At 34.5% G+C, this 12,276-nt stretch overlaps 1 protein-coding gene across 1 annotated transcript in view; it reads left to right on the forward strand.

Annotated features, from left to right (window-relative positions):
* SCFD1 (sec1 family domain containing 1) overlaps positions 1-12,276 on the forward strand; it is a 143,715-nt gene that overhangs the window by 54,427 nt on the left and 77,012 nt on the right. The window contains exons 11-14 of the mRNA XM_081227676.1: positions 3,968-4,107; positions 7,090-7,180; positions 8,137-8,210; positions 8,899-8,980. Of these exons, the coding sequence (XP_081083802.1) occupies positions 3,968-4,107; positions 7,090-7,180; positions 8,137-8,210; positions 8,899-8,980 (387 nt within the window). The remainder of the gene's footprint in view (positions 1-3,967; positions 4,108-7,089; positions 7,181-8,136; positions 8,211-8,898; positions 8,981-12,276) is intronic.

Here is a 12,276-nt window from a genome sequence, read left to right on the forward strand (position 1 = left end):
AATCTGAAAAGGAGTGGCATGATGAGATAGTTTTGATAGTCTCAAATTAGATTTGGTTGGTGGGGCCCTGCCTGTTGGGTGGGAGCAAGGGTCTTAGAGCATACAGATCAGGGGTCACCACTTCTGCCAGTGGTGTGTGGAGGCCATATAGCGCATCAAGATACCGGGATCCTTTCTAATTCCTAAACTTGAAGAGTTCCTGGAGGAAATTAAAGTACATGATGCTTTGAGTGCAGGCGATAAGATGTGTGTACAGGTAATTGCAGTGTAAAGGAATATGCTGAGTCCCCATTGTCAGAAGAGAAATTGGGAGACACAGGTTATGGCAGACGTTCCCCAAAACTAGACAAGGCTAATACTGATTTTGAGGGGTTTACTATTGCAGAGTGAAATGAGAATAATAAGGAATATGAAATTAGTTTTTACAACTGACCTTGTATCCTTGTGAGATATACTAATTTTTATTTTCTACTATTTGAAGTTAAAATATTATTTTAAAAATACAAGACAGTAAAAGTATATGGTAGGGGTTTGGGGGGCTTTGTTCTAATCTTCTTCACAGAATAAAAAGTTGGAAACCATGTGTTTCCAAGGAATTCAATTCAACAAATATTTATTAAGTGCCTCCTCTGTACCAGACACTGCTGGTCACTGGGATACAAGGTAAACAAAGGAGACGTGATCCCTGCTTGCGTGGAGGTTACATTAGTGGATTCCTGTGGACATTTGGGTCATTGTTGTTTTTACTTTTTGTTATAAATAATAGAGCAATGCACATCTCTAGTTAACTTTCTTTCTTAGGCGAGGTTCTCAGATTCCATATTACCCTTTAAGCCGTCTTTTCTCAGTAACATTATTATTAAAATATTTAGGTCTTGTGAAAATAGTCTCTGAGAAAATTGGTTATAACAACCTATACAGCTTATATTGAGTTAATCCTGTTCATTAATTTTAATACACTTTCTAGATGTGAAAAAACTACAACTGAGATATCATAACCAATTGTAAGCAAGCCATTTTTTGTTGATTGTTAAAACTGCAGCTTTTGAGGTTTCTTCCAAGCTTTCAAAATTCTTAATAGTTATACCCTCCACCTCCACAAGATGGAGTAAAAGTTGTAGATGGGAGTTTCAAGTTTAACTTGAAATTGGAGCTTGCTTTTAATATTAAATATCTTTGCCTGAAAATCCAGAACATTGATAATATTTATATATCAGGCCCTGGAAACTGCTGTGAAAATTCACACAGCCTCTCTGTGTGTCCGAAAGGTGATTGTTGTCCTTTAACATGGGAGATACACTCTTCTGATGAAAAACTTTGCACTGTCCCTTTCCTTTTCTCAGGATATAAGAAGCAAAATTAGTAATTAGAAAGTCATGATTCCTTTTTGTCGTGTCTTGGTTGCAGGGGCTGTGGATTTGATTGTTCAACTGCAATGAGTAATTTTAGGCAAAGGGTGGACATTATTTCATTGCCGTGTCTTGTCCTTTAGTTGGCCTTGTTTTTTTTGAATCTTAGGTGCCCTTGTTTGTGCCTTTGGCCCTCTGCTACTGACTCTCATTATTTAAAATATTAAATCAGAATTTGTACTAATTACATAAGGACTTTAGTAAAGTTTATTTTGTTCTTGCCACTCAAGAAGAGAAAAGGAAGTCATTTCCAAGTTAATATATACTTTTAAAAGGTTATTAGAAAAACATTTTAGAAGCACTCCTTTTCTTAAAGATATATGACATTTCTGCATTTGGTTGATTGTACCTTTGTGGGGTACAATTTGACATTATTTCTCTTTTTCCAGTATTTCCTGTAAACTGATAGATCTAGAGACTTAATTAGATTTGGCGCAATTCCTTGCCAAAATAAAAGTTACTTTTACTTTGCTTGGCTTTTTTTCTCATGTGAATATAAATCTTAGCTCTGCATAAATAGGTGTTAACCTATATTACCCAAATGTAACTTTGTTAATATTAGCTCTGTCTGCCTCTCCTGGTCTGCTTTAAACTCATGAAAGGAAAACAAGACTGCTGAAGACTTACCCATGTTTTCCCAGTGGGATTTACTTATATCTGGTGATTTGGCACACCCTTGTCCAGTTTTCTAAGTCAGGAAAGTGTGAATATCAGGGGAAAGAGATTAGACTTTACCATGTGAAAACTAATTCTGTTGTCTTCTATACCCATGTCTTCAGTTCCTTTAACATGATTGAGTACAGCACAGAATGTTCTGATTTCCCAATTTTCAAGACTGAAATTACTTTTCCTTATTTGCCTGGCTATTAGTGCAAACAAGGGGAGTGTTTCTTGCTGCTATTATGTTATTTCTCAAAACTCTTAACATCTTTGATTTATCATTTTGTTTTAAATATTCCATCAATACTTAAGTAATAATATGCTGTCATATTTTTACAGCAGTAATTTTGCTAACAAGTTACTTGTGTTTTGAATGATCTGTGTGTCATCACCACGGAAATAGTACTTCACTAGAAATTCTAGTTAATAAAGCTTAACTATTTTAAAATGTTTCTTTTCTTCAGTATCTTTGCTTTGTTAGATAACTTTTAAAAACAAAGGTTCTTCTCAGATGTAGCTGTTAACACCTATTTCTTGTACTTTCTTCCTATATGGATGATTTGCTGTGCCAAGGTGAGGTTAAGGTATGGGATGGGAAAAGGGATTAAATAGGGTTATATTATGTTATGTTTATCCTATGATAATATAAGGAGCCCATAGGAAAGACATAATACTAACAGGTTGAAATACAATATAGTATACTCTTCTTTGTCAAGAGGCTTGTTACTCTACTGGCAGTTAGACGTCTATATATTTTGCACTCTTTTTTTTATGTCATAGGGGAAAATGACAAGGAAGTAAGCTATTGTAAAGGATTTATTTGAGAAAGTTACAGGGTATGGTCTAAGGATCCAATCTCAGAATTAATGACCTTTTCCTGTCAAGAGGAAATTAAATTATATTCAGTACATTTAATTTGCTAAGACCTAGAATTTTAATCATTAAGAACTTATGTCTTAGAACAAAGATGATTGTATCACAGTCATGCTAGATAATTTCTCCATGTAATTTCTTTTGCTTATCGATATCCGTATTTTATCTCTAGCTCACTATTCTTCAGAGTAGAGTTGAACTATAAAATACTGCTATTGCATAAAGGAACCCACAAGTCTAATGCAAGAAGGAGGGAGAAAGAATAGAAAAGATAGCTCACTTTTGTTTTGTTTTTTTGTAAGTTTGTTTTTTGAGAAAGGACAAAAAAAAATCAAGCATCACGTGAGTAAAATTATGTCTACGCAGAAAAGCTTAGCAACTATTAGTATGACTGGCTCTTAGCATTTATGTGAAAGGGAGTGCTATTATTATTGTAGCTTCTGTTGTAATTTTTTGTTTAAATCCATCAAGTAACAGGTCAGACTGTTAAGACTCTCTAAGAGTTTAAAAATTACATTTAAGGTTATGTTTGTTACTGGAAACAATTAAGCATCAAGAGACGTGGTCAAATAAATGTAGCCAAATATTTGTCTACTATGTAGACGTGATAAAAATGAGGTAGATATGCATATTCAAATACAGGAAGAGCTCAAAATATTGATACATTATTAAATGAGTAAAGTACAAAGTATGTATAATGTAATCCCATTCTTTAAAATTTAAAGGATATGTTTGCTGACATATACAAAAATATTTTTCTAGAAGGATACACAAGAACCTTAACACAGTTTTATGTGTTTTTTGAAATTGTAATCATATGCATCTACTACTAAATTGAAATACATAAACAATTAAAGGTACCTTTATGTAACAAAACATTGGAAGAAGGTCTTTTATTTTCAGATCTGTATTTTGTCCTTGGAAATAGTAGAAAAGGCAGTAAGAATCTGTGTTATTTTTCTTATTGTAGGCAATGTTCTTAAATTCAAAAAACTGTTATTTAAAACAGAATTACTTTTTCCTAGGATTTCCACTTGAACAGAGTTAATTTGGAAGAGTCTTCAGGAGTGGAGAATTCCCCAGCTGGTGCTAGACCAAAGAGAAAAAACAAGAAGTCTTATGATTTAACTCCAGTTGATAAATTTTGGCAGAAACATAAAGGAAGGTAAATAAGAAAAACAATAAGTAAAAGATTCACCCCCCCCCTAGAAAGATATGCAGATGTCATATGACTTAATGGGTTTATAAAAAAAAATCAAAACAGGTCACAGTGGTTCATCTACACCATGAATAAGAACTATAATTAAATAGTCTATGGAGCTCTGACTTTATTGCTTAATTTCCTAGTTCTTATGTTGTTTTTGTTAGTTGTTTTGTGGGGGCCACTTCCCTTTTCAATAAGTTCACACCATATGATTTTATAGATTTTACAGATAGTCTTTCTGAATTTCATTTCTATCCCCATTGACCCTCTGCAGCACCATTTCTACCTTTCATTAAAATCGGTTTTTGTGATAGGAAAACATCAAGGTGTGATTTTCCTTTTTTGTTCCATGTTTGCCTTCATACAAACCCAATTTTAGATATCTGTGGAGAAAATACCTAACCCTGAAAACAAGATTTATTCAAAGTACCTTAGAAATAATAGGTGAAAAAATTTTAACAATTTGCCATGTGATTTATTATAGGTAGATATTCAGATCCCATGTGTTGCTATGACCCCTTAAAGTTGAGGTACTTCATGAGCTTAGTAACTGCTATAAAAGTTGTCTAGTGGTCATTATGGATAGAGGAATCATTCTAAAAAACAAACAAAAAAATCATTCCTCTGAGAGAAGAAGAATGTTGCTCATCAACAATTATAGAAATACAATGTTATTTATTATAATCTGGACTATTTCAACTGTTACTGTATCTATCTGTCTATATATATATATATATGTATATCTCCCTGGTATGGCTGTTCTTTTTGGTCTAATTTATGTTTAAAGAGAAGTAGGATATAGACTTGGTTCAATACAATTGGTTTTTTGTATGTTTTATCTTTTTTTATTTATAACTTTTTTTTAAAACACTGGAAAATCACATTGCTATAACAAAGAATTTTAGTTTCTCTGCAATGAAAAGTCACTATCTTTCTCTCTCTGACTAATGCAATTTGGGGTACTGTTATAATTTATTTTAAATTATTTTCTTCTCTTTGGAATCCTATATATAGTTTACATTTCCTTTTAGAATGGTAAAGTATAAGAATTTACATTATTTATAGAGGATGCAGGATATTTTAAAGTTAATTTTAAAGTTCACATTCCCTAATAGAAAAACAAAAGCTTACGAAAACAATTTCTTTATTCATATATGGAAATTTTGAATATTTTCTTTAGACTATATGTTTAGGAACAACTTAAGAGGTCAGTTGAATAGTAAGAACTTTAATTTTTTGTTTGTTAGGTAGGAATAGCCCTCACTCTGAATGTCATGCTACAATAACAATGTGGGCACAGATGCTGGGAGACAGCATAGAGTTAAACAAGCTACTTAAATCTCTCTGAGCTTCATTTTCCTCATCAGTAAAATGTGGGATGATACTTCTACCTATTGTCCTATTTCAGAAGGTTGTTGTGAAGATTGACATAATATAAAGTAACTTGCCCCAAATCATCCAGCTTTCATTGGTAAAACCAGGTATAAAAACCAGTTCTGGCAGATTCTAAAGTCCCTGGTCTTAGCTGTCAGTAGTGTATATGTACCTCACCAAGACTGTGGTCAGAATTAAATGAGACAATAGAGACATTCTTAGCATAGTGTTTGTCATACAGTCAGCACTCAATAAATACAAGCAGTTATTATCGTCTGTTAGCCCTGAGACCTAAAGACACTAGAGATTTTAAGGATCATTTAGTTCAACCAGCACATTTTACCTGCTCACTGCTGTTTTCTGACAACATAGACTCTGCTGGACCTCCGTTAGGGCCTGCAGTTGTCATGTAAAACTGGACTGTGTTTCTCAAAATCCTTTCAGGAGCTTTTGTCATTTCTGTGCTGATCATTAGTGAAGTGTTACCAAGTATCAGCGTGGAGGAAGGGGGACGTGACCATTTCTTTCTTAAAGAAGAAAAAGCTTCTGGCCTCCCCTAAGGCTGTAGATGAAAAATACTCATGTTATAGCACAGGGCGATCAGCTCGGTGCTTTGTGACCACCTAGAGGGGTGGGATAGGGAGGGTGGGAGGGAGATGCAAGAGGGAAGGGATATGGGGATATATGTATATGTATAGCTGATTCACTTTGTTATGCAGCAGAAACTAACACAACATTGTAAAGCAACTATACGCCAGTAAAAATTAATAAAAACAAAACAAACAAAAACTGGGCCTGGGCCTCCCTGGTGGCGCAGTGGTTGAGAGTCTGCCTGCCGATGCAGGGGATACGGGTTCGTGCCCCGGTCCGGGAGGATCCCATATGCCGCGGAGCGGCTGGGCCCGTGAGCCATGGCCGCTGAGCCTGCGCATCCGGAGCCTGTGCTCCGCAACGGGAGAGGCCACAACAGTGAGAGGCCCGCATACCGCAAAAAAAAAAAAAAAAAAAAAAAAAAAAAACTGGGCCCACATTCTATTTTTACCAGTGGTGTTCTAGATATTGAATTTACAGAATTAAAAGATTTTTTTCACAGTTAGTTTTTTTCACAGCATGTAATATTTTTTAATACATCTTTGTAGTTACATGGACTCTTTGACACTATATGTTAATTTGGCTGGTAATATTTAATTGATGTTTGATATACTGTGGTTTCTCTTCCTTTGTTTTTCAATCACTTAAATATCTTTTTTTTTTCTAATAGTGTATAGGTGAAGAGAAAATTGATACAGTTAATGAAAAGAATAGAAATAAAATTTAAATTTGTTTATATATATAAGTATTATATGCATTTTAAAGAAATAGTATTTACAATGTAAATAGATATCACAAGGATGTATAGTAGTATTTATCCTAAATGTTTTCAGCCTGTGTTATATATAATATACATTCAAATCTAAATGAGTACATTTGAAATAATAATAAATCCTCATTGTATATATTTCAAAATTCACACAAAAATCAATCTTCTAATCTCATACTTATAGTTCCTCTTGTGCAATACTGTTTCAGTCCATTCCCAGAAGTTGCAGAATCAGTTCAGCAAGAACTAGAGTCTTACAGAGCACAGGAAGATGAGGTTAAACGACTTAAAAGCATTATGGTAAGAGTCTGTTTACTTTCTTGGAAATATAGGGAAGCAGAAGGACATCTGGAGGGGGAAAGAGGTTGACTTTTTTTCCTTACAAAAATTCAAGGCCATTCATTGCTTTAATAACAAAAAAAAATATTCTCAGCTTACATAAAAGATATTTTTTAAAAAGAAATCTAAGTTCTAAGGAGAAGAGTGAACTCTTTAAAAAAATAATATGAATTTATGATTTGAAAAAATATATATTGTGAGTATATTTTAGAGATATATGTTCCAGTGCTGCTCATTTTACTATATTTTTGATCTAACTTCAAATTTCAGCTGTACTGTTTATTACTGTGTGGCCTGTGGCAAGTCTCTGGGCCTACTTCTTTTTTCTTTTTTCTTTTTTTTAATAAATTTATTTATTTATTTTTGGCTGCGCATGGGCTTTCTCTAGTTGTGGTGAGCGGGGACTACTCTTTGTTGCGGCACATGGGCTTCTCATTGCGGTGGCTTCTCTTGTTATGGAGCATGGGCTCTAGGCACACGGGCTTCAGTAGTCATGGCACGTGGGCTCAGTAGTTGTGGCTCGCGGGCTCTAGAGCGCAGGCTCAGTAGTTGTGGCGCACGGGCTTAGTTGCTCCGCGGCATGTGGGATCTTCCTGGACCAGGGCTCGAACCCGTGTCCCCTGCATAGGCAGGTGGATTCTTAACCATTGTGCCACCAGGGAAGTCTCTGGGCCTATTTCTTTATCTGAAAATGCCAGCTGGTCCTTTTTTTAGTCATCCAACCGTTCATTAGATTGGTGGTGACTAGAACTTTTCTATAACTGTCAAAAATGCAGATGCTTTCTCCTTAGAAGGGAAGAATTATTATCCTGGGTGACCAGAATCTTACTGTTTATCAGTGATCTTAGGAATATATTGATTTTCATTCTTGGGCTTGGGATTTCTGAGTAGTTACTGGGACCTTTTTTTCCTTCCAGGGACTAGAAGGGGAAGATGAAGGAGCCATAAGTATGCTGTCTGACAATACTGCTAAGTTAACATCAGCCGTTAGGTAAGTAGGCAGTTTATCCTCTTAGAAATCTTTCTGTTGATAAGATTTATTTTGGAGGTTAAAAAATTGATTAATATTTTTCATGATAGGAAATAATAGTAATAGCATATACCTTTAAGACTAAAGAACTAAATTGTGTTTTTAATATGTTCAAGCTGATTTAAGTTCCCTCCTTTTTATATAGCAGATCATTTGTTCCTTTTACTAGTTAGAATTGTATAATGGGGGTAATTTTGCCACTGAGATAGTATCGCTGATAAAGTAAGGTGAGTTATTGTTAATTTTATCATTACTGCTATTACTTTATTAGCTAAAGTTTAAGCAGTATCTTTTTCATACTTTAAATGCCATCAAGGAGAGAGAGTTTCCTGTTTTAGAAATTTCACATTAATCTGATTTTATTCTAAACCTCCAAATTTTGGAATCAGAAAGTTAAATGGTAGAATAATGATATTTGGGAGGCAGGTTATTTTAAAATAAGAAACATTTCAACTGTATTAAAGTGGTAAATACTGTATGTGTTCAAGCCTAGAGATTAAGTTCAGTTGATAGTTTAACATGTAATTTTGTCCCTGTTTTACTGTTCCAAGTATCCTCAGAGGAAGCAACCAGGTGTGTGTTTTATTAAAATTTATGTCATTTCCTTAGAGAATTTAATGGTTAATTTTCAATTTTTTGATACTTGTAGTTCTTTGCCAGAACTCCTTGAAAAAAAAAGACTTATTGATCTCCATACAAATGTTGCCACTGCTGTTTTAGAACATATAAAGGTAAATTTAGCTTTTCCTTCCCCACAATATAGCTACTATTTTTGTAGGGTTTTAGACTTTGTACGGTCCTTTCATATTCATTATCTCGTTGAGCCCTCACTGTAATGTTAAGAGATATAACTATTGAAGGCAGCATTATTACCTTCATTTTTGCAAATGAGGAAACCCATCCAGGAAGATTAGTGATTTGCCCAAGGTCACATGTTCAGTAAAGAGAAGTTAGCATCTGTGGTATTTTTATTACGTTTTATCGTATTACTTTGTTAATAGTACACCTGCTTCTAAACATCAGTAATACAGATTTAGACATCCCTTTTACTATAGCACTATCTAAAGTATCTATTAATAACATCACTTCATTATGTAACTTGGTTCTGAACTTTTTAGTTTTAAATTAGTCTGTTAGCATTATTGCTTCTTACTGTACTGTGTACCTTCTGTACTGTGATTTTGAAACAAATGTATTGGATATTCTGTATGTTGTTATAGTTCTTTTTTCTCATTACTTCATTCATGGTAACTCTGTATCAGCTGGACTTAATCCATTCTTCAGTGTTCTACTGTCATTTATTCTCTGGACATTGAACTGAATTCCAGTGACAGATTGATGATATACTAGGATGTGGCTATTACTGACCCCTACTTTCCATTTGAGATGATACATTTGAAAAAGCAATGTAGAAAAGCTGAATATGCTTGCTTCCTGTCCAAAGTATTGATAACAATTTGGATTTATGGAAAAGGGGATTAAACATTTTTCTTTTTTAATGATTTAAAAAGCCTTAGAGCATTAGAAAGGAACTAATATAGATAGATAATGGACATTGTACAGCATAGAATTTAAACCTGCATGATTTCTGTTAAGCTGACAATCTGATTTTTTTTTCCCCACATCTTGATAGTGATGCTTGCTATTTTCATGTACCTACAGGAATAGAAACATAATTGAGCAGTCTATAGATGATTTCTGCGGCTGATATTTTCACTTCCATATGTTGCATCTCTGTAAAGTGGGAAAACGCTGATCAAATTTTTTTACCTGAGATCATTGTCTCCTGTGGAGATAATATATATAACTGGTAAAATGCAACAGAGAGCTATATTGAGAATTTACTTCACTAGGAAAGTAAAGGCTTTGCTTACAAGGCTAAAGACTATGAATCTAATATAAAAAGTTAAACAAAAATTTATTGCATTAAAACAAAATATAGGTTCTGCTTTACATCTACTGAACTATAATTATGTAACCAAGATCTTATGATCCATTAAACAAATGTTTCTTGATTACATGCTGTTTATGACAGTTAATAGTCCTGTGTGTACCTTGAGATTTAAACTGTTCCGTGGATTTTTTTGACATATAGTTTTTTCATTAATTTTTTTCATTATTAAACGTTTATTAATTCTTTTTTTTTTTTTTTACAACCATAATGAGAGAATTTATTTGATTCTGGAATTAATAATATATTTCCTAATATCTTTTCTGGGTATATTGTGCAATGTTAAATAAGTGACTTTGGAACAAATCTGCAGAATGCACCTATATTGTTCCTGAGTTTAGTCCTGCCTTGTGCTAGATCAGTTTTTTTTTTTTTTTTTTTTTTTTTTAATTAGTTTCTGCTTTATAACAAAGTGAATCAGTCATACATATACATCTGTTCCCACATCCCTTCCCTCATGCATCTCCCTCCCTCCCACCCTCCCCATCCCACCCCTCCAGGCGGTCACAAAGCACCGAGCTGATCTCCCTGTGCTCTGCGGCTGCTTCCCACTATCTATCTACCTTACGTTTGGTAGTGTATATATGTCCATGCCTCTCTTTCGCTTTGTCACAGCTTACCCTTCCCCCTCCCCATATCCTCAAGTCCATTCTCAAGTAGGTCTGTGTCTTTATTCCCGTTTTGCCCCTAGGTTCTTCATGACATTTTTTTTTTTTTAATTCCGTATATATGTGTTAGCATACGGTATTTGTCTTTCTCTTTCTGACTAACTTCACTCTGTATGACAGACTCTAGGTCTATCCACCTCATTACAAATAGCTCAGTTTCGTTTCTTTTTATGGCTGAGTAATATTCCATTGTATATATGTGCCACATCTTCTTTATCCATTCATCCAATGATGGACACTTAGGTTGTTTCCAGCTCCGGGCTATTGTGAATAGAGCTGCAATGAACATTTTGGTACATGTCTCTTTTTGAATTATGGTTTTCTCAGGGTATATGCCCAGTAGTGGGATTGCTGGGTCATATGGTAGTTCTATTTGTAGTTTTTTAAGGAACCTCCATACCGTTCTCCATAGTGGCTGTACCAATTCACATTCCCACCAGCAGTGCAAGAGTGTTCCCTTTTCTCCACACCCTCTCCAGCATTTATTGTTTCTAGATTTCTTGATGATGGCCATTCTGACTGGTGTGAGATGATATCTCATTGTAGTTTTGATTTGCATTTCTCTAATGATTAATGATGTTGAGCATTCTTTCATGTGTTTGTTGGCAGTCTGTATATCTTCTTTGGAGAAATGCCTATTTAAGTCTTCTGCCCATTTTTGGATTGGGTTGTCTGTTTTTTTGCTATTGAGCTGCATGAGCTGTTTATAAATTTTGGAGATTAATCCTTTGTCAGTTGCTTCATTTGCAAATATTTTCTCCCATTCTGAGGGTTGTCTTTTGGTCTTCTTTATGGTTTCCTTTGCTGTGCAAAAGCTTTGAAGTTTCATTAGGTCCCATTTGTTTATCTTTGTTTTTATTTCCATTTCTCTAGGAGGTGGGTCCAAAAGGATCTTGCTGTGATTTATGTCATAGAGTGTTCTACCTATGTTTTCCTCTAAGAGTTTGATAGTTTCTGGCCTTACATTTAAGTCTTTAATCCATTTTGAGCTTATTTTTGTGTATGGTGCTAGGGAATGATCTAATCTCAAACTTTTACATGTCCCTGTCCAGTTTTCCCAGCACCACTTATTGAAGAGGCTGTCCTTTCTCCACTGTACATTCCTGCCTCCTTTATCAAAGATAAGTTGGCCATATGTGCGTGGGTTTATCTCTGGGCTTTCTATCCTGATCCACTGATCTATCTTTCTGTTTTTATGCCAGTACCAGACTGTCTTAATTACTGTAGCTTTGTAGTATAGTCTGAAGTCAGGGAGCCTGATTCCTCCAGCTCCGTTTTTCGTTCTCAAGATTGCTTTAGCTATTCGGGGCCTTTTGTTTTTCCAAACAAATTTTGAAATTTTTTGTTCTAGTTCTGTGAAAAATGCCATTGGTAGTTTGATAGGGATTGCATTGAATCTGTAGATTGC

This window comes from Mesoplodon bidens, assembly GCF_964165515.1.
Source record: "Mesoplodon bidens genome assembly, chromosome: 3".
Taxonomy (NCBI): domain Eukaryota; kingdom Metazoa; phylum Chordata; class Mammalia; order Artiodactyla; family Ziphiidae; genus Mesoplodon; species Mesoplodon bidens.